This window comes from Phyllobates terribilis, unplaced genomic scaffold, assembly GCF_046119375.1.
Source record: "Phyllobates terribilis strain yellow unplaced genomic scaffold, ASM4611937v1 Scaffold_2__4_contigs__length_985480577, whole genome shotgun sequence".
NCBI lineage: Eukaryota > Metazoa > Chordata > Amphibia > Anura > Dendrobatidae > Phyllobates > Phyllobates terribilis.
In genome coordinates, this window is record NW_027362762.1 from 70495848 (window position 1) to 70517762 (window position 21915).

The 21915-nt window shown below is 44.2% G+C and overlaps 1 protein-coding gene across 7 annotated transcripts in view; it reads right to left on the bottom strand.

Moving 5' to 3' along the window:
• The window catches only part of GRIA4 (glutamate ionotropic receptor AMPA type subunit 4), a 469022-nt gene that overhangs the window by 174420 nt on the left and 272687 nt on the right, over positions 1–21915 (bottom strand). For all 7 annotated transcript variants that reach the window (XR_012266449.1, XM_073662086.1, XM_073662085.1 and 4 more), the window contains exon 5: positions 7311–7364. Coding sequence is in view for 6 of the 7 variants with exons in the window: in XM_073662086.1 (XP_073518187.1) it covers positions 7311–7364 (54 nt within the window). In the remaining variant the exon portion in view is untranslated. The remainder of the gene's footprint in view (positions 1–7310; positions 7365–21915) is intronic.

Below are 21915 nucleotides of genomic sequence, written 5' to 3' on the forward strand. Positions count from 1 at the left end.
GTAGAGGTGCAGATACAAACTAAATGCCAGAAGCCACATATATCTCAAGATTAGGCCACATTTGTGCAGCTGCCAGTGGAAAGGTGGCCATATATGAGTTTATCACTCCAGTCAGTTGTATGAAAGTTCCAAAAATTGCTGACTATGCTTGAAGCTTAAAGCACCACTCCAGTGTTATTTTTATATTGCAGAGCTGGAGTGGTGCCACAAATATGAGTTCCCTGCCTCTAGTCTCATATTTACCAACCGCCGTCTTCTCCTGTTATCGGTGCCGCTCTGGTCATCTCTAGCAGTTTGTGACCTGCCAAATCGGTTCAGTGTTTGCTGGACGAAACGGAAGTTACAGATGAATATGGCGGCTGGAAAGTGTAAGACTAGGGTCAAGGAACTTACATTAGTGGCACCACTCCAGCGACGCAATAAAAAAAAAAACAGTGGAGTGGTGCTTTAATCTTCATTAATACATGAAGATTACGCATTGAAGGAATGCAAAGGTCACTTTCTTCCACAAAATAAGCCTGCTCCTCTCCTGCTGCTGTTTCCATTTTTGATGTGGGGCCACATTGTACAATTAGCCTCCAGCTAAAGAATTAGTGCAGTCGGTTCAACACTCAGGCGATTCATCAAGATCGACAATCTTTATGCCTGTCATGATGAGGGGGCGGGGGCTCTCTTAATGAATCAGAAGCGTCTGACGAGAGGTGCGGCCACAAATCTTACTGCAGTCCATGGAGATTTGTGGCCTCTGCTCGTCATGAATTTGATGAGAGGCGGTCTCCGTGTCCCTGCCCACTCTGCCTGAGCTGGACGAAAATGGCATGAGAATGTCAAAAGTCACAAAATTTTGGTGCAGCCTCAAATTGCACCAACATTTTACAACTTTTCAAAGCTTTTTATGCCAGAATTCCGTCATAAAAGCTTGGATGAATCAGGCCCATAGTGTGGCATAATAATGGCTTAGGCCATGTGTTATAATTACAGATGAGAAAATCTTTTGAATTTGATAACTTTGATGAATTTTTTCACAAAAATTAGATTTACGGCAAATCGACTTGAAAGCAAATTGAAAGCACTACAAATCCTTCAACTGCCCTGAAAAGACGTGTGTAAGAGTCTGAGTTCTCTTAGGACTGTATCCAACTTGTGTTCAAGCTCTTTAATGCAAAAACAGCCTTAGTAATGCCCAAAAGACCTCAAAATATATGGCTATGAGTAAACGGATGGTAACCATTCTTCACTCCTGTGCTGTCACACACTATTTGTACAATTTGTTCAGTGTTTTATAAATTTCTCTCCCTATCACTATGATTAAGCTGTAAGCTCTGACGTTAACTCACTATCCAGATTCACCACAAACCGGCTATTGCATTCCCTGTCTCTGCTTTTATACAACCTATAATAATTCCTCCTGTGCTAAACCACGGCGTTATGGGGAATCCGCCCTGCTGCACATGACGTCATGTGCGCCTTCTATGACTGATGCAATTATCTGCGATGTATAATGGTGGAGACAGTTTCAGGCCATTTTTGGAAAACGAATTACAAATTGTTTGAATTCAGATTCAGCAAATTTCTAAAAATTCAACATAAATTCAACTTGCATCAAATCGATTCGCTCGTCTTTTGTCATAATTATTGCACATTAATTCTTGTCCCATAAGGACAGGCATTGAGTGAATACAGCAGAAACTCAAGATTGCCTGTCTAATAAGGAACATTGATTTATAACAGCAAGACAAAACAAAGAGCATTATATTCCACTTGAAAATCCTGGATCTGCAATTCTAATTTTCCTACAGATTTTGCCTCTCTACAGAATTAGTCTCTGACACGGAAATAAAGCAATCAAGGTATCTGCAAAAAGAAACACTCTAAATATAGCCGGACCTATCATTCTGACAGATCAGCTTTATCATTGCTGGATTTTTAAATTGTACTTCACACTTGTTTAGAAAAGCGAGCATTTGGAATACTAAGTAGGGCATTAGCACAAGCCGCGAGATGATTTTTTAATAGTAGCGGTCTACTGCTCCCAACATAAAGTACGATTCTCATAGCCGTCACTGTCTGCTTTATTAGGCTACTCTGCGACTGAAGGTCAAGTATAAATGGATCCAAACACATCATATGGAAATCTGTTCAACTTGTCCATAAAACAAGAATATAAAATTATAACTAATTTTGGTTAGAATGTGACCAGGAAAATATTTCTTCATTGCCTATCTGAACTGGCCATGCTCCACCAACCTGGAAAGTTACTGGAGTGCATGTTTTTCCCATTTTCCCAGGTGTCGTAAATGTGACAACTGAAGGTGGGATTATCGTTACCCTCACTTTGATGATGTCACCAAATGTGGATGTGACAATCTTAACAGCTCCACTGACAGCTTCAGTGGAAGGTCCACCAGTAGGTGGTATTATGTGGACCTCCCACTGTCTACTATTATGGGTGGTAGACAGTAGGAGGTCCACTGTCTACCACTCATAATGTGCATGGGTCGCAGATAGAAGAAAGAAAGTAATTTTAGGTCTTTATTGCTCAACCAAAGTAAAAGAGAAATCTAGATGGCAATCCCTACCAATATCTAATAGGGGTACAACAAAGACGTATCAAAGGATGTGTAGCGCCCCGAGGGCTCGGCCGCTACAGGGGTATTGCACCTCTGCCAGAGGTGTGATATTCCACTCCCGGGTAAGGATGGAGTATGGATCAGGGCTCAGTTAGCTGCATACAGCACACACACCCCATTTCCGAGGGACAGCTCAACGGTGCTCCCACTAGACAGAAGTGCAGGCACGACCGACTATGTCCCTGCCTGGAGTGGGGAGGGGGGTGGAACACCCAGTGCTGTAGGGGCAGATAGGGGTTTGTTCCTGAGCGTAGGTAGGAGCCCATTGGTTGCTGGTCACCTGGGCTCATGGTCAGAGGGAAGTATAAAAGGTGGGCACCATCTTAGTTCTGGGTCAGTTCAAGCAGGAGGAGAAGAGAGAGGAGTTCGGCCAGAGAGGGCTGACAGGGAGCTGTGGCTCAGTCTGGGCCCAGCTCCATGAGGCAGGCCTGAGGAGAGGGCCAGGAACAGAAAGGAACAAGAACAGAAAGGAACAGAAACAGAAAGGAACAGCAAAGAAAGAGAGGAAGAAACAGAAGGGCTCAGGAACAAGAAGGTGGAAGGGACCCTAAGAACCCACGAGAATCCAGGGTGCAGGGTCAGGCAGATTAAGGGTACCGGATCCCAAGTTGGTGGAGGAGAAACAACCCTCAGCCAAAGACCGGGGGTCGTGATCATTTATTGGTGCGACACCTCATCAAACCTGCTAGGAAGGCACCATATAGGACAGCGGAGGACGGGGCCCACGTTTAACCGCACAAGTCCGCGGTAGCTGGACAAAAGTGGGTCACTGGTGAGGCAGGCCAGAGAAAGGACAAAAGGGGGTCTTGAGCCATACTCCTGAGCTGTCTGGGAGTTGACCGAGCCCCTCACCTGGTGGACGCAGCATTCCCTACAGAAGTGACGTGGATATTAACCGTGAGTAAAGACCCTGGACTGTAGTACGTTGTCTGTGTGCTTTTTCGCTCCTCCGGCATTACCGGTACTGGGACTCTCACCACCATCACTCCCACCATCCACTACACTGCCCTGGGGCCGCACACTTCCCGTGGGGAGTCACACCATCCCAGCTGCGTACATCATCGGCCCCAGCGGTCTGCCCTGCAGCGGCGGTTCCTAATAACCGCAATCCACGGGTGGCGTAGTCGGACATCTCTTAAAACATCTACAAGACTGCCACTGGTCTGACCACCCTGAGCCACGGGACCGGGTCGCCACAACTACCCCCATCGTCTCCCTATCGCCCGGTTCCAAGTGCCCCACGACCCAGGGGGCGAGTCAGATGCATAGACAGCAAAAACATAAAAAAAACAGCTATGAACAGACCCATACATACAATATAATAAAACATCATCTTTATTTAACACAAATTTAAATTCAAGGACAGAGACAAGAAATAAACACTCTCAAAAACTGATACAGTATACTACACCATTACTGTAAATAAGTAATGGAGTCCTATGTCCAAACGCTCCAAAAGTAAGGGGTGAGAGTCAAAGAGTATGGTTCCTCACTTGTGCGGGGCCCTGCAAGCTGTGAATCGAGGCAACAAAAATTCCTGTCAAACACTACTATGACAATAAACATACATACAAAATAGAAGCAAAGCTGGAAGGTGCATTAGAGCAGCATGACACATGGGGCCCTTCATGACACCCCTGGGTCTTCTGGTCCTCCCCATAATTACATAAGTATTTTCTCATACTACCTCTTTTGCATTGTGCCCGTATGCTTTTTTACAGCTAGTGGCTCCATTCTTATTCTGGGATACATTGCACTTTATATTTATAACAGGATACTTTACATTTATACAAGGATGCAATACACTTTACATCTATTCTGGGCTACATTGCACTTTACATTTATAATGGGATACACTGCACTTTACATCCATACTGGGATACATTGCACTTTACATTTATGCTGGGATACATTGCACTTTGAATCTTTACTGGGATACATTACACTTTACATCCATACTAGTATATATTACACTTTACATCCATTCTTGGATACATTGCACATTACATTTATACTGGTATACATTGCACTTTACATTTATAATGGGATACACTACACTTTACATCCATACTGGGACACATTGCACTTTACATTTATACTGGTATACATTGCACTTTACATTTATAATGGGATACACTGCACTTTACATCCATACTGGTACATATTACACTTTACATCCATACTAGGATATACTACACTTTAGATCCATTCTTGGGTACATTGCACTTTACATTTATAGTGGGATACATTGCACTTTACATCCATACTAGGATATATTACACTTTACATCCATTTTTGGGTACATTGCACTTTTTATTTATACTGGGATACATTGCACTTTATATTTATACTGGGATACATTGCACTTTAAATTTACAGTATACTGAGATACTTTGCACTTTATGTCTATACTTGGACGCACAGAATTTTACCTACATAATAGCATACATTGCAGTTTTCCAGCTTGTTTGCTCCTATTTTTTATGTCAATTTATCACAATTGCATTTTGGATTGAAGTTTATATTTGTAATGATCATCTTTTCATTAGCATCTTATAGTAATGCTTGACAAGAATTTTTGTATATCTCAGTGTTGCGGTTTCATCACAATCCTTGCACAAGGGAGGACCCATATTCATTGACCCCCACCCCTTATTTTTGGGGAGTGTGGATACAGGATGTCATTACTTATTTGCATTAATGGTGTAGTATATCATTTTTCATTTGTGTCTTTATCGTTGCATTTGAATTCATTTTAAATGAAGATTTGTTATTATTTTATGTACATAGGTGTACACATATCTGTAGCTGTTTTTTGATGTTTCTCTTCAGTTATTGGGGCCTAAATTGCTTAATCAGTCAGTGCGCCCCTTTGACCACAATGTACAACTGTATTTTATATCATCTATAGAAGTTGTTACCTTTTTCTTATCAACACATATAACTCATAAAACATCCTGTTATAAATACTATTTTAACTCCTTAAAATCTATAAAGTACATTTTCGCCATAGGTCCATAAGGGCTGTAATAAAGCAGGCTCAGGAACTGATCCTGCTTCTTACCAGGCAGACACCAGCTCTGTTACATAGTTGCATCTGCCTATGACTGCAGAGACCAGAGCGCGCTCTGATCGCTGCAGTTTAACTATTTAAACTATTCAATCTCTGACAGTAGCATTTAAATGAAGTCATTGCCAGTGATGTGTGCACCAGCTCCCATTGGCTCCCTGCAATGTGGTTGTGGAGAACCTTTGGATTACCCCGACTGCTGGGGGCTAGCAGACTTTAACACACCCAAGGAAGAATGATTCCAGGCAGTACCGCCCACATGACTTTTAGTGAGATATAAGTACAACTTGTTTTTTTTCCCCTCAAAGTAAAAATGCTACAACATAAAGTATTATCAACAAGTACAAGATCATCATGTTGGAGGTTTAATTGCTAAAACGCTAATTCCCTTCAAGTTGCTGTGCATTTTCATATGTCATTTCATCATCATCATCATCATCAGAGGAGGAGGAGGAGGAGGAGGATTTAATGACAAATTACTGAACTGATGTACTGCTATAGACCTTGCTAAGATAGAATAGGAATATTATGCACAGATATAAGGCACTGTATGGAGTTCCCTGATAATCACTGGTCTTTGGTGGAAGTCGATTTTACTCCATTACCAGAAGTGTATTTTGTCATATAACCATTCTAATATAAACACTGAATTATTATTGCAGCATTCACACTAGCCATTGGAATACACATAAAAAAACTGTCAAATCCCGCTATCTGCAGCTCACTTTTCAGCTTTGCTGTATAGATGGGGCCAGAGTCAACAGAGTCATTTCATCATCATAAGAGGGTTTAATGACAAAGTACTACTCTGATGTAACCAAAAGTGTAGTTTGTTATGTGACTGTTCTTATAAAAATACAAAATTATTATTGCAGCATTCACACTGTTCTTTGGAATACACATATAATACACATCATATTGTTTGCAGCTCACTTTTCAGCTTTGCTGTGTAGACAGTGACAGAGTCAACAGAGTCATTTCATCATCATAAGAGGGTTTAATGACAAATTACTGCTCTGCTGTACTGTTAGAGACCTTGATAAGATAGAATAAGAATATTATGCACAAATATAAGGCCCAGTATGCAGTTCTCCTGCCAATCCCTGGTCTTTGGTGGAAGTAGATTTTACTCCATAACCAGAAGTGTATTTCTTTTACTGGAGGAAATGATAAAGTCTGCAGTCCTAGTCCTGAATCTAGATAATCTAGCTGACTCCAGCTATACTGTATTAGTGTATTAACACTTTCCTGTTCATTAACTCAGACTTTTGCACCTGTCATAAAGCAAACATTTTGTTGTACAGTGAAAAGAGCAGAAGAAGAAAGTGTGCATCTTCAAGTAGGTAAAAAAGATCTCCTCCAAGGCCTTTCATTCGGCAGGTGCTTATTTTCCACCGATAAGTCGGCCTTCGACACAGAACCGATGCACACTATTTGAATGTATAATCATGATGATAAATGCTCTTTTGATTAGAGTTTAATCAGATGCATGATGAGCACGGACCAAATGAATGCGCTACTTTTATTTTCCACTGATTTTGCTCCATTTGGAACAGGGGAAATGAAAATAAATAGGCTCTCAGAGCAAATTAATGAACACAAATACTTACTAGGTTTGCAATAATGTAATGATAGCCTTTCACATGTTTCCCCACACTCACAATCTGTAACGAAAAAAGACATAATATTTTAGCCATACACTCAGTAACACAATTAACACAGGATCGTCACCATAAAATATAGTAATAACAGAGAAGCTATATAACAACGTATAACCGATACAGAAAAAAACAACATTGCTTCATTTGTCATTACAGCATTCAGGGATACACATGTTTTTTTAAGATCTTGGCTGTGTTGGTGGAGAACATTGTTTATTATGCTTACTTATATAATGCCATTAATTCCACAGCGTTTTACATATATATTGCCATCACTTTCCCCATTGGGGTTCACAATCTACATTCCCTATCAGTATGTCTTTGGAGAGAGGGAAGAAACCCACACAAACATGGGGAGAACATACAAACTCCTTGCAGACGTTGTCCATGGTGGGATTTGAACCCAGGACCCCAGCGCTGCAAGGCTGCGTGCTAACCACTGAGCCACCATGGTGCATCTGCATCTATAGACCTCTGCTCTTCAATTTCAGTAAAAAATAATGGCCTCTAAGTGAGAACATTTACAATTCAGTGCTAACATGGCAGAACATAGAGCACCTAAGGTGGCTCTACTGTGTGCATGAGACTTATGGTCTCCCTGTGCTGTCGTATAGATGTTACCGGTTGCCATACGTAAGGTGATGTTCCTCACTGTAAGAAACTATTTCTGTGAACATAAAGCATCTGATGCATCCGACATTTTTTTTTTTTCTATTGGATTTATACGGGATCTGAGAAGAGATGCTCTCCATGCCTCTTCATAATGCTGCGTTCACACATCCATGTGTCACGGTCTAGGGGATGGACCACAGGTCTCTTGACCCGAACTTGAAGGCCTCACATATGTCTACAAAACAGTTAAAGGGAACTTGTAAAGAGGTTTTCCCAATATAAACTAAGGGCACCACTTTTAATGCCTCTTTACAGCAGTCTAGCAAGCTGTATGTAAGTCCTCAACTCCCTCTGCATTGCCCAAAAAATACCTTTTATAATCCTCCCATATGGCACAGTCCGGCCCGATGGGTGTCGCTGGTCTTGTTTCGGCGCCTCTTCTATCCAAGCAATGGCCGATCTTCTGCTTGTTTCATGTGGATGATGCATCTTACATCATCCATACCGTGTCCCCAATCTCACTCCTGAGCAGGCGCACATTGCTCTATGCTGCCAAGGGTAGAGCAAAGTACTGTAATGTCCATGTGCCGGGAGAGGCCAAAGAGCGCTGATGACCCGGTAGTGCGCATGCACATTACAGTGCTCGGCAGGGCAGAGTGAAGTGCACCTGCGCAGGAGCGTGATTGGAGGTGCTGTCTGGATGATGTAGGATGCGTCATCCACATGAAGCAGTGGTGGAGGATGGCAAGGAGAGAGGAGGTGCTGAAACAAGACCAGCGACACCCACTGGACCGGACATCACCGTATGGAGGGGATTATAAAAGGTATTTTTTGGGCTATGCAGATGGAGTTGGGGACTTATAACTGCTTGCTAGACTGCTATAAGAGAGGCCTTAGAGGTGGTGGCCATAGTTTATATTGCGAAACCCTGGTGATAGATTACATTTAATTTTGGCTCAAGGTAATCGGATCGTGATACACAGATGTGTGAATGCAGCTCAAGAATAGATCCATCTGCATTGGAACACCTCCAAATAATCATGCCACGCCCGACTCTCTCCTAGTCACAAACAAGCTTCAGACTAATAGCAGAACAGGTATTTATCTTCAATGTTCATTATCTTATAAGTTCAGCATATTTACATCTTCAATACCGAATGCAGTAATACATTCATCACCATATCCAGGTTCGGGGAGTCCATCTAGATCCTGTTAGATTCAATTTGTCTGAAACTCTCCATGCCTCCCCATAAAAAAGGAGTAAAGTCCTTCTATCAAAGAATTGGAACTTCATACCGATTATAAGGCCATATGCTGGAGTCTGTAGAAGAATTTTAGCTTCCATTTGCAGGATCGCCTATATGTAGCTATATGATTCTACTGAAATAATCTAGGGTTTCCAGAGATGCCAACAAGGGAGAGGCCTCCACAGGTGATACTCGAGGAGTGTGCCGTGGTGGAATGGGAGCGGACTTTAAGGAGTATCTATTAACAGTCTGGGGCTGCACTGTCTAATAAAAGAGTGGGTGAGTTTTCAACACTTTTCAAAAATGCTCAGAACCCTACCTAATGGATCCCTAAAGGGGCTCATTTTTTTTGGACAAAGTTGGTCACAAACTTTACTAAGTGGTGACTAGAGGTGAGCGGATCGATCAGCAGAAGATTAAGTTTGAGACGAATTTCCTGAAATTCCTGGTGGCACGCAAATCAAATACTTTGAGATTCAATTTGCAGAAACCAAGTTTCTCATTCTGGTGAAGTATCAGTGAGCGGTCTAAAGTTGGCTTGCACGGCTGAGTAGGCTTCCCCGTAATACCCAGCAGCTGTGACATCACATCCCAATTTATAAATTGGATTCTCATACCTTGTACAGTGGTGGTCAGTCCACCACTGGGTCATCGGAGATCAGTGGTTCCCAGTGGAGCACAGTCTGGTAGTATGTACAAACAGAGTTGGAATCCATCTCCAGATTCATCGGGTGAGCGAAGTACACAGATCATACTGAAACAAAATGTCTCTCTTTCTAATCTTTACATCTCCACCCTACTTCCTGTCCAGTACCGAAATCGATGCAAATTTATTTGCCGCAAATTGAATTTTTGGTGAAAATTCGGGTAATTTGAATTTTAAAAGATCCGCTCATCTCTAGTGGTGACCGAACGGTGACACCCTGAGAAAGTTTAACATTTGATCACCGCTTAGTAAATGATGCGGCACTGCTAGGTTAGGGCAATGAGCAAAATATTGAATGAAACTGAAAGGGAGAAGATACATATTAGAAAAAACTTTTTGACAGTGAGGGTGATCAATGAGTGGAACAGGCGGCCACGAGAGGTGGTGAGTTCTCCTTCAATGGAAGTCTTCAAACAGAGGCTGGACAGACATCTGTCTGAGATGGTTTAGTGAGTCCTGCATTGAGCCGGGGGGTTGGACACGAGGACCCTGGAGGTCCCCTTCAACTCTAACATTCTAGGATTCTATGACTGTGCTTTCATTATTGTTCATGTCACTGCAGCCGTTATTTGCACTGGTCTGGTGGATACTTATCTTCGGGACATAGATAGGGGTGGATTTGGAGGTTTGTATTATAAGCATAACCATAAACTTTTTGAGAGATACCTATCCTATTTTAGGGATAGTCGCGACTGTTGCCAGTCAACATCATAATATGGATATTGTAGTGATATTGTAATGAGAATCCTCACAGTGCACACTGTGCGGATTCTCAAGTGCCGATCCCGGGAGAGGCAGTCATGTGACCGCAAGAATGAGATTTGCATAGATGCGGTCACGTGCCGACTAGGCTTGTTCAGCCTCGCTCAGTACACTTGCATTGACTCAGACCGTGCATGTCTAGTCGGCACGTGACTGTATGTATGCAAATCACATACTTGAAGTCATGCGCCCACCTCTCCCGTCACCGTAGAATCCTTGTAGCATGCTCACATAGAGTGACTGCAGACTAGTACCTTAAGGACGGACAGCCCCTTAAAGCTGTTTAAAGCTGTTTTTTTTTACCACTAAATGAAAATATTCATGGTAATCAAAATTCTTACAAATTCTATCACAGACCAATTTTACTATTATGAGTCTTATGTTGCATGCTGTGATGGATGATTAATTAATGCATACAGCATTATGCCATGCTTTGTGGCATCTATTATTATGTGGGAAAAAATGCAGACATCAAAGAATAAAAATGCTAGTAAAAATTAGAAGAAATAGAAATGTATATTAATGGGCCACTTAAACTGTACAGTTCTGCTCATCGTTATTGGCGCCCATGAAGTGTAAGGACATAATGTGGAATATCTCCTGAACAAAAATGAATCAAGTAAAACAGTTTTTTTGTATAGAGACTCGTGATAAATACAAAAGAGCAAATGAGAAACAATAATTTAAAACAAAAAACAATGGGAGGAAAAATAGAAAAACCTAAAGCTTTCTGTGTCACTGGTATTGGCGCCCTTTATTTACTATAGAAACACATTTTGACTCTCCTGTAGTAAATCACAAAAGAAATTCAGCAGTGATTAATTATCGGTGCTCATGTGACATGAATTAGCCAATGAATGATGACTTCAGTGTTTTAAAAAGCCACATGGTAGGCCTGATCCTTTGTCACAATGGCAAAGACAAAAGAGCTGTCTGAGGATATAAGAACTGCTATCATTAGCAAATACAAGACTTCCAGAGGGTATAAGGCCATCTCCAAAGACCTTGGTATTCCAATTTCAACAGTGTGCAATGTTAGTAAGAAGTTTGCCAAGCATGAAACTGTCAAGAACCTCCCTGGACGTGGGGGAAAGAGGAAAATTGACAAGAGAGGTCTTTGAAGACTGGTGCGAATGGTTGAAAAAACACCACGTCAAACATCCAAAGACCTGAAGGGCAACCTGGAACAGTCTGGGGTCATGGTTTCAACAAGTACCATACGCCACACACTAAACCAAGCAGAGCTTTATGGGTTAAGGCTAAGGAAGAAACCATAGCTGAAGGAAAGACATGAAAAGGAGCGACTGATCTTTGCCAAAGAGTGCTTTGACAAACCACAATCCTTCTGGGAAAATGTTCTGTGGACAGATGAAATAAAAATAGAGCTTTTTGACAATGCAAAGCAACAGATTGTTTACACACGGCACAATGAAGCTTATAAGGAAAAGAACACATTACCAACAGTTAAGCATGGTGGAGGATACATAATGCTGTGGGGTTGCTTGGCTGCGTCTGGTACTAGAGGCCTTGACCTTATCACAGTAATCATGAAATCAAGAGAATTATCAAGAGATTTAAGAGCAGGGGTCTCAAACACGCAGCCAGAGGGCCGCATGCGGCCCCTGAGGCTCTGTTGTGCGGGACCTTGAGATAATCAGTCAGCGCTTCTTTTCAAATGAATGTGCGTCAATTGAAATGTATTGCGGCACAGAATTCAACTCTCTGCAGCGCAATACCAATACCAGCCACTGGCCAATCAGAGGCCAGCAGCTGACATCAGCGTGTCGGCACAACCGCACATGACATTATTGGTAAATGCTGTGGCTGTGGAGGAGGAAGAGGACGATGTTGGTTGAGTGAGAGAGGTCAAGTGAGAAGAATTACTATAAGGTGGGCACAGGATGGGGATATTTCTATAAGGTGGGCCCAGGATGGGGACATTACTATAAGATGGGCCCAAGATGGGGACATCACTATAAGATGGGCCCAGGACAGAGACATCACTGTAAGATGGGCCCAGGATGGGAACATTACTATAAGATGGGCCCAAGATGGGGACATCACTATAAGATGGGCCCAGGATGAGGACATTACTATAAGACAGGCCCAGGATGGGGACATTACTACAAAATGAGGACCAGGATGGGACATTTCTATAAGGTGGGCCCAGGATGGGGACATTACTACAGGACAGAGGACATTATTACAGGCAGAGGGACATTATTACAGGATTGGAGACATTATTACAGGATGGTGGACAGAATTACTATATGGGGCTAATTGTAAAACTATATTACTGTATGGGGCCCATTGAGAGCGAAAAAAAGCAAAACATTTAAAAACAAAGTTGAAACAAACAATGAACAAATAATGGAATAATATTTGGCCACTAAAAATGCTGTTTTATGTAAAAATGTAAGTAAAAGAGAAGACCTGTAAAAAATTTTTATAAAAAAGTCATTTTTGAAAAATAATGGTATCACTGAAAACATTTTCTTCTCCCTTAACCCCTTCACGACTGGAGCATTTTCCGTTTTCGTTTTTTGCTCCCCTTCTTTCCAGAGCCAGAACTTTTTTATTTTTTGGTCAATATAGCCGTGTGAGGGCTTATTTTTTGCGGGACAAGTTGTACTTTTAAACGTCTTCACTGATTTTACCATATCGTGTACTGCAAAACAGGAAAAAAATTCCAAGTGTGGTGAAATTGCAAAAAAAAATGCAATTCCACAGTTTTTTTTTTACCAAGTTCACTGAATGCTAAAACTGACCTTCCATTATTATTCTCCAGGTTATTACGAGTTCGTAGACACCAAACATGTATAGTTTCTTTTTTATTTAAGTGGTGAAAAAAAATTCCAAAGTTTGCTAAAAAAAAAATGGCGCCATTTTCCGAGACCCGTAGCGCCTCCATTTTCCGGGATCTGAGGACGGGTGTGGGCTTATTTTTTGCGCGCCGTACTGACGTTTTTATTGATACCATTTTAGGGTAGATCCGATGTTTTGATTGCTCGTTATTGCATTTTATTGCTATGTTGTGGTGACCATAAAACCGTAATTCTGGCGTTTGGAATTTTTTTCTCGTCACGCCGTTTACCAATCGGATTAATTCTTTTTTATATTGATAGATCGGGCGATTCTGAACGCGGCAATACCAAATATGTTTATGTGGGGTTTATTTTTTATTATTTTATTTTGAATGGGGCAAAAGGGGGGTGATTTAAACTTTTCAATTTTTTTTATATTTTTAAAAACTTTTTTTCACACTTTTTGCTTGCTTCTATAGTTTCCATAGGAGACTAGAAGCAGTAACTGTCCGATCGCCTCTGCTACATAGAGGAGATGAGCAGATCCCCTCTATGTAGTAGAAATGCTCCTGTGCTATGAACGCCGACCACTAGGTGGCACTCATAGCAATCTTTACATGACAACCACAGAGGTCTGCTGCAGACCCTGGGTTGTCATGCCCACGCATCAGTGACCCGCGATCACGTGACGGGGTCACCGATGGGCGGGGTAAGTGACGCGCTTCCGGCGCGGCGCTGCTAAATTGCGCTGTCAGAGATTGACAGCGGCATTTAACTAGTTAACAGCCGTGGGTGAATCGTGATTCCACCCGCGGCTGTTGCGGGCACATGTCAGCCGTATAAATCCGTTCGGTGCGGGCTCAGCGCCGGAGCGAGCGCTGAACAGGGGGTGCCGACGTGGTGCGTACTATTACGTACCATGTCGGAAAGGGGTTAAAGAGCGTGGCCCTTCATATTCATTTTTCTATGTGTGTGGCGCCCTGCTGCGCATTGGTGCCACAGAACCCAGAAGGGTGCATGGATGGACTTCTCCACAAGAGGCCCTCACTACATTCACACACCTCAACCTTACCACCTCAGATCAGCAGAGGGAGCCCGTTAAGGATATATATAGGGAGGGTGGAGCCAGGCAGCTCAGTTAGTTTGGAGTTTAGTGTGCTCAGTGAGAGAGCAGCACGCAGGCTGCTGTGTGAGGCAAGTTGAGGCCTACAGCACGCACTGAAGCCTAGTGAGGGCCCTGAGTGTGGCCGAAGGCGAGAGGAGAAGGAGGAAGTAGCGAGGGGGCGGACGAGCATACCAGGCTCACCCCGAGATGTATACTGGACACCGGATCCGCGCCTACAGAGACCCTTTATACCCAGTAGGGACCACCAGAACCCCTGGAGGACTACAAGTCCCAGGTTTACCAAACGCTGACTACAGTACCAGGGCTAGGAGTCACAGAGGCCCCAGCGACCAGGGAGTGTGATCTCCAAGAAAAAGCCCTACCACCAGGTCAGCAGGAGCAAGGGAGAGAGAGACAGTAACCAAGCTAGGCCTAGTTCCAGGCAGGCCAGAAGCTTAGCGAGTAACGCCACGGATCAGGAGGCCCTATACCCGCTCACTGGGGAGAGTCCAAAAGTGCGCCCTTCGTCTGGAGTACCCTGGACCGTGCCTGCATCATCACCAGTGAAGGTACTGAAGCTTACTCCCGTGTGAGTGTCCGTCTTTCCTCGGGGACCGTCCTGCCGTCTCTCCCCAGCATCCTCCATTCACCCCTATACTGCCCTGGAGCTAGCTCTACCTGTGGAGAGCCATACCATCCCTGCTGCCGTAACACCAGCTCCAGAGGACCTGCTCCGCAGCGGCGGCTCCATATAGCCGCAATCCACAGGTGGCGTCACGAATACTTTCCCAAATCCCCCTAAAAACTATTAGCCCCGCTTTTACTGACCGCCCTGGGTCACGGACCCGGCCAGCTACCGTGAGTACGGGGGGGGGGGGGGGCGCGTCATGTGCATTTACCCAGCTGAGTTTGGGACCCGTTTTAGAGCGAAATGTCCTATCCAGTGTAAGAAAACTTAGTTTGAGTTGAAGATCATGGGTCCTCCAGCAAGACAATAACCCAAAGCACACATCCAAAATTACACAGGAATGGTTGAAAAAGAAAAAAATGGACTATTTTAAAATGGCCAGCAATGAATCCTGACCTCAATCCCATTGAAAATCTTTGGGGTGAGCTGAAATCTGCCATTGTGAAAAAGAACCCTGCAAATATTCAAGAGCTTGAACAAACTACAAAGGAAGAGTGGGAGAAAATTCCAGCTGAGAAGTGCAAGCAGCTTATAGATGGCTGCAAGAAACGTATGGAGGCTGTCAGCAATGCCAAGGGGTGTGCAACCAAGTATTAACTAGGGGTGCCTCTATTGCTGCACAATCTGTTTATTCAGTTTTTTCTTTGAAATTGCAACACGGAAGATGAAAAACAATGTTTTATTGTTGTATTACTTTGGGCAACTAATTAAAAAATCCTGAGGATATAACTTTGGTACATTTCCATTTATTTCTGAAGATATTGTACAGTCTATGAAAAAAATGAAAGGATGCCAATAATGGTGAGCAGCACTGTAATAAGTACAAAGGAAGGGAAGGAGGGGATTTATAATGAGAGGAATTTTTGAAGTCACTTAATGTTTGATCAATTTGGGGCAATCTTCAGATATAAGACTTTTGTCTAGAACGGATTTTCCACTTTTCACAACACCCCTCTACTTGAAGCGATTTTACAACATTTTTTTTTAGAAGTTGCATGTCATAAATATGGCGAAAACAATGAAAATGCTGATGAACTCGAAATAAAAATGAGGAACTTGGCACACAACTTTTATAAATGTGTCAAAAAGCTAAAAATAATAAAAAAAATGCGCAAAACAAAATGAAGAGCGCCCGCCTTCTCCTGCCTGGCTTCTGAAGCAAAAAAATCCTAAAGAAATCTAACAAAAAAAAAAAAAGGTTTCCGCATTTCCCAGTTTTCTGTTAATTCAGTTGTAAGAAAACCATAGGCGATAAACGGAAGGGAGAGACCTTGTCTTGCTTAGTCTTCAATGCAGAAAGAACAGCTGAAGGACTCAGCAGTAGCAAACTGCCACCCAGCCAGGGACAAAGCTGCGTAAACCTTTGTCAAAATCTAGTATTCCCTTTTTGACACAGTGGAGGACCCGAAGCTGAGAGAGGCTGTGGACAGAGCGGTGGTGCCGGAACCAGGGAGGTTTAAGCAATTAAATAAAGCTCCTTTTTTATTGCATTCCCCCAATAAACTGGCCATATACAGTACAGACCAAAAGTTTGGACACACCTTCTCATTTAAAGATTTTTCTGTATTTTCATGACTATGAAAATTGTACATTCACACTGAAGGCATCAAAACTATGAATTAACACATGTGGAATTATATACTTAACAAAAAAGTGTGAAACAACTGAAAATATGTCTTATATTCTAGGTTCTTCAAAGTAGCCACCTTTTGCTTTGATGACTGCTTTGCACACTCTTGGCATTCTCTTGATGAGCTTCAAGAGGTAGTCACCGGAAATGGTCTTCCAACAATCTTGAAGGAGTTCCCAGAGATGCTTAGCACTTGTTGGTGTGAAGCCCAGCTGTGCTTGGTATCACAAATCCTAGAAGGGTGTATTGAAGGATCCCTCCACAAGAGGCCCCCATAACCATTCACACATCTCCACCTTCCACCTCAGACCATCAGAGGGAGCCCGTTAGGGGTATAAAAGGGAAGGTGGAGCCAGGCAGCAGTCAGTCTAAGTGAGAGTTTAAGTTGGAGTACAGTCTGGTTTAGCAGTGAGTCCAGTGCAGTCTGAGAAGAGTTACCTCAGAGGACAAAAGCCTGTTCCAGCTCCTGCAATTGCTATCCTGCAGTGGAGCTTATCCAGATCAAGACTCCCTGTAGCTCAGAGAGGTAAGCTTGAGGTGTGCCGGCGCCATAAGATCGGTGAAGCGCGGCAAGCTGCCGTTAGTGTGAGTAGCCTAGAGAGGGCCCGAGTAGGCCGAAGGCGAGTAGAGAGAGTTAGTTCATAGGGGGCAGAGGAGCTTAACTAGCTCACCCCGAAGAAGCAGTTACCGGACACCGGGTCCGAAGCTTACCGGGATCTCCATGACCCAGTAAGATAAACCGGAATCCCTGGAGAACTACAAGTCCCAGGATCGCTAAAGTGCTGATAAGTACCAGAGCCAGGAGACACATAGGCCCCGTAGGTCGGGAGCGTGCACTCCAAGAGAAGGCCCTACCACAAGGTCAGCCAGCGCAGGACAGAGACATAGTTAGGCCTAGCTCCAGGCAGGTCAGAAACTTACTAAGCAGAGGCAAGAAACAGGAGGCCCAAAACCCGCTCATTGGGTAGGATCCGGACATACACCCTTCACCCTACAGTGCTCCGGGGAGTGCCTGAATTTCCATCAGTAAAAGGTACTGAAGTGACTATTGTGTCCGTCCCTGTTCTTGCTCTGGTCTGGCTGAGTCTCTCCGTCCTGCATACCCCGTCAGTACCCTGCCCTGAGGCCTAGCTCCACCTGTGGGGAGCCATACCATCTAGCTGCCTTATCACCGGCCTCAGTGGACTGCGCAGCGCTGGTGAATATCATCAGAAACCATAGGTGGCGTCACAAACTTTTATAAACTTGATATCTATCAACGCCTTTTTAAAGAGAGACCCCAGAGTACGGGCCCGGGAGCCGACCACCGCGACCTCCTTAAGGCTAAAGGCCCGGGTAACCGAGTCATCCCCCATCCCCTGGGCTAGTCATTGGCCCTTTTGCCTTCACTCTGCGGTCCAGCTCACCCCAAACCATCTCGATTGGGTTCAGGTCTGGTAACTGTGGAGGCCAGGTCATCTGGCGTAGCACCCCGTCAAATAGCCCTTATGTGGCGCCCCTGAGGGATCGGTCGCCACAGAGGTACTGCATCTCACCCAGAGGTGTGGTATCTCACAGCTCAGGACCCTAACACCTGCACTCATTACACCACACTTCAGAGGGCAGGGTGAGATTGCTCCTACGGGAGAGCACAGTCCCTGGTCCCTGGCTGGAGTGGGGGGGAACCTAGTGAGGGGGAACCATGTAGTGGGTGTGGGTGGAGGACGTAGATTAGGGGAGCACATAGAAGAAAGATATAAGTAGAGAAGCCATCTTAGAAAGACAGATCAGTCTGAGGAGGAAAGTGACAGGAGCAGAGGCTCTGTAGAAGCTCTGCTCCAGAGGCGGGCTTAGACAGTGAGGCCCAAGTCTGAGAGGAGAAGGAGAGAAGAGAGGAGAGGGAGCAGGAGAAAGGCTCCAGGAATAGAAGGGATCCCAGGGGTACGGGAAGGGCTGGAGGCCACCCGTACGCCCGAATCTGCCAGGCGGTGGAGGGATCGAGCCGCAGAGGGGACTGGCCCCTAAACTAGTGGAGAACTACAAGGCTCAGCTAGGAACCGGAGGCTGCTGTACTTGCAAGGTGCAGTGGCCGCAACCGCAATTATATCGCCGAGAAGGTGGCCACAGAGGGTCCAGGGGACTGCAGGTCGCCCGACAAGACCCAAGGCTACCGGATTGGGACACTGATAGCGAGGCACAGGGCAGGAGGGCGAGAGCCAGCGCAGGAAGACGACTGAGGAAGGCACATAGAAAGGGGTACTGTCAGGCACTCTTGAACTACCTGAGGGATTGCTGAACCCCTGCCTGGTGAATGCAGCACGACGTGGGAGGTTGCAACCTGAGGAACTTAATAACTGTGAGTAAACTCGGAAGACTGCACCCCATTGTCTCTGTGATTATTATTTGCGCCATCACCCCTGCACTACAACGCCCAGCATCGCCTATAACATCTACACTGCCCTGGAGCTAAGCTCTACCTGTGGAGAGCCACACCAGCTTTGCTGCAGTAACATCAGCTCCAGAGGACCTGCTCCGCAGCGGCGGCTCCCTTTAGCCGCATACCACAGGTGGCATCACGAACTTTGTACATAAATTCCCTATCAATAACCCCTTTTTATTGACCGCCCTGGGTCACAGACCGGGTCACCGCCACTGTGACATCCCCCAGCATCTACCGGCCCGGCACCGGGTACCCCAAGGCCCAGGGGGCGCGTCAATTACACAGCCTGGAGGTGTGTTTGTTGGGGTCATTGTCCTGTTGAAAAATAAATGATGGTCCAACTAAACGCAAACCGGATGGAATAGCATGCCGCTGCAAGATGCTGTGGTAGCCATGCTGGTTCAGTATGCCTTCAATTTTGAATAAATCCCCAACAGTGTCACCAGCAAAGCACCCCCACACCATCACACCTCCTCCTCCTCCATGCTTCACCGTGGGAACCAGGCATGTAGAGTCCATCTGTTCACCTTTTCTGCGTTGCACAAAGACACGGTGGTTGGAACCAAAGATCTCAAATTTGGACTCATCAGACCCAAGCACAGATTTCCACTGGTCTAATGTCCATTCCTTGTGTTCTTTAGCCCAAACAAGTCTCTTCTGCTTGTTCCTGTCCTTAGTAGTGGCTTCCTAGCAGCTATTTTACCATGAAGGCCTGCTGCACAAAGTCTCCTCTTAACAGTTGTTGAAGAGATGTGTCTGCTGCTAGAACTCTGTGTGGCATTGACCTGGTCTCTAATCTGAGCTGCTGTTAACCTGCGATTTCTGAGGCTCATGACTCAAATAAACTTATCCTCAGAAGCAGAGGTGACTCTTGGTCTTCCTTTCCTGGGGCGGTCCTCATGTGAGCCAGTTTCTTTGTAGCGCTTGATGGTTTTTGCAACTGCACTTGGGGACACTTTCAAAGTTTGCCCAATTTTTCGGACTGACTGACCTTCATTTCTTAAAGTAATGATGGCCACTCGTTTTTCTTTACTTAGAATTTGTATTATGGCAAGAAAAAAGCAGCTAACAGTCTATTCAGTAGGACTATCAGCTGTGTATCCACCAGACTTCTGCACAACACAACTGATGGTCCCAACCCCATTTATAAGGCAAGAAATCCCACTTATTAAACCTGACAGGGCACACCTGTGAAGTGAAAACCATTTCTGGTGACTACCTCTTGAAGCTCATCAAGAGAATGCCAAGAGTGTGCAAAGCAGTCATCAAAGCAAAAGGTGGCTACTTTGAAGAACCAAGAATATAAGACATATTTTCAGTTGTTTCACACTTTTTTGTTAAGTATATAATTCCACATGTGTTGATTCATAGTTTTGATGCCTTCAGTGTGAATGTACAATTTTCAAAGTCATGAAAATACAGAAAAATCTTTAAATGAGAAGGTGTGTCCAAACTTTTGGGCTGTACTGTATCTTACATAGCTGACGGATGAATGGAAGACAGATTAGCTGACAACTATCTTTTCTGCCTCCACCATACACAGAAACGCTTGTCTGTTGAGCGTGCCTGTATTCTCTGTGATAGGGCCACGGCGAAAATAATCTCCCTGCCGAACAAAAGGATCGGGCAATTGATTTTCAGCTGCCTAATCCATGGGTCACATTACATAATTTGTAAGGATAAGGTAAGGAGGCCCCCCCATACGCTTTAGATGATCGGTTGATCCCACCAAAATTATCAAGTTCGACTGTCTTTTATCCAATATGTACGAGGGTATTTAGCTAATTTTCTCTTTATAATAGACAACATCCAAAACATTAGATCCATAGCATGAAAGCTCATTATAATCATTAAATAATCAAGCGATAACAATAACGAAAAAAATCTATTGGAAACGTATTTAAAGGGATCCTGTAACCATGAAAATGCCACCCAATCTGAAGGTATCATAATTACATATAGTTACATAGTTTATAAGGCCGAAAAAAGACAATCGTCCATCCAGTTCAGCCTATTTCTTGTGCACTGCAGCTATTCCGCAGCGTTGATCCAGGGGAAGGCAACAAAAAACCATAGGCCAATTTACATCATTGAGGAAAAATTCACTTCCCGACACCAATCTGGCAGTCAGATTAAATCCCTGGATTAATTAACTATCACTAAGCATAAGATGTAATTTTATTGTTCTCAAGAAAGGCGTCCAGGCCTCTCTTGAACTCTTTAAGTGAGTTGGACATCACCACTTCCTCTCCCAGAGAGTTCCAGAGTCTCACGGCTCTGACCGTAAAGAATCCCCTTCTATGCTGGTGCAGGAACCTCCTTTCCTCCAGACGCATAGTGTGCCCCCTCGTCTTTGTCACCATCCTTGGTATAAACAGGTCATGGGAGAGATCTCTGTACTGCCCCCTGATGTATTTATACATGTTTATGAGGTCTCCCCTAAGCCTTCTCTTTTGCAACGTAAATAGGCCTAATTTTGACAACCTCTCTGGGTATTCTAGTCCCTCCATTCCCTTTATTACCTTAGTCGCCCTCCTTTGTACCCTCTCTAGCTCCAATATGTCTTTCCTGAGCACCAGAG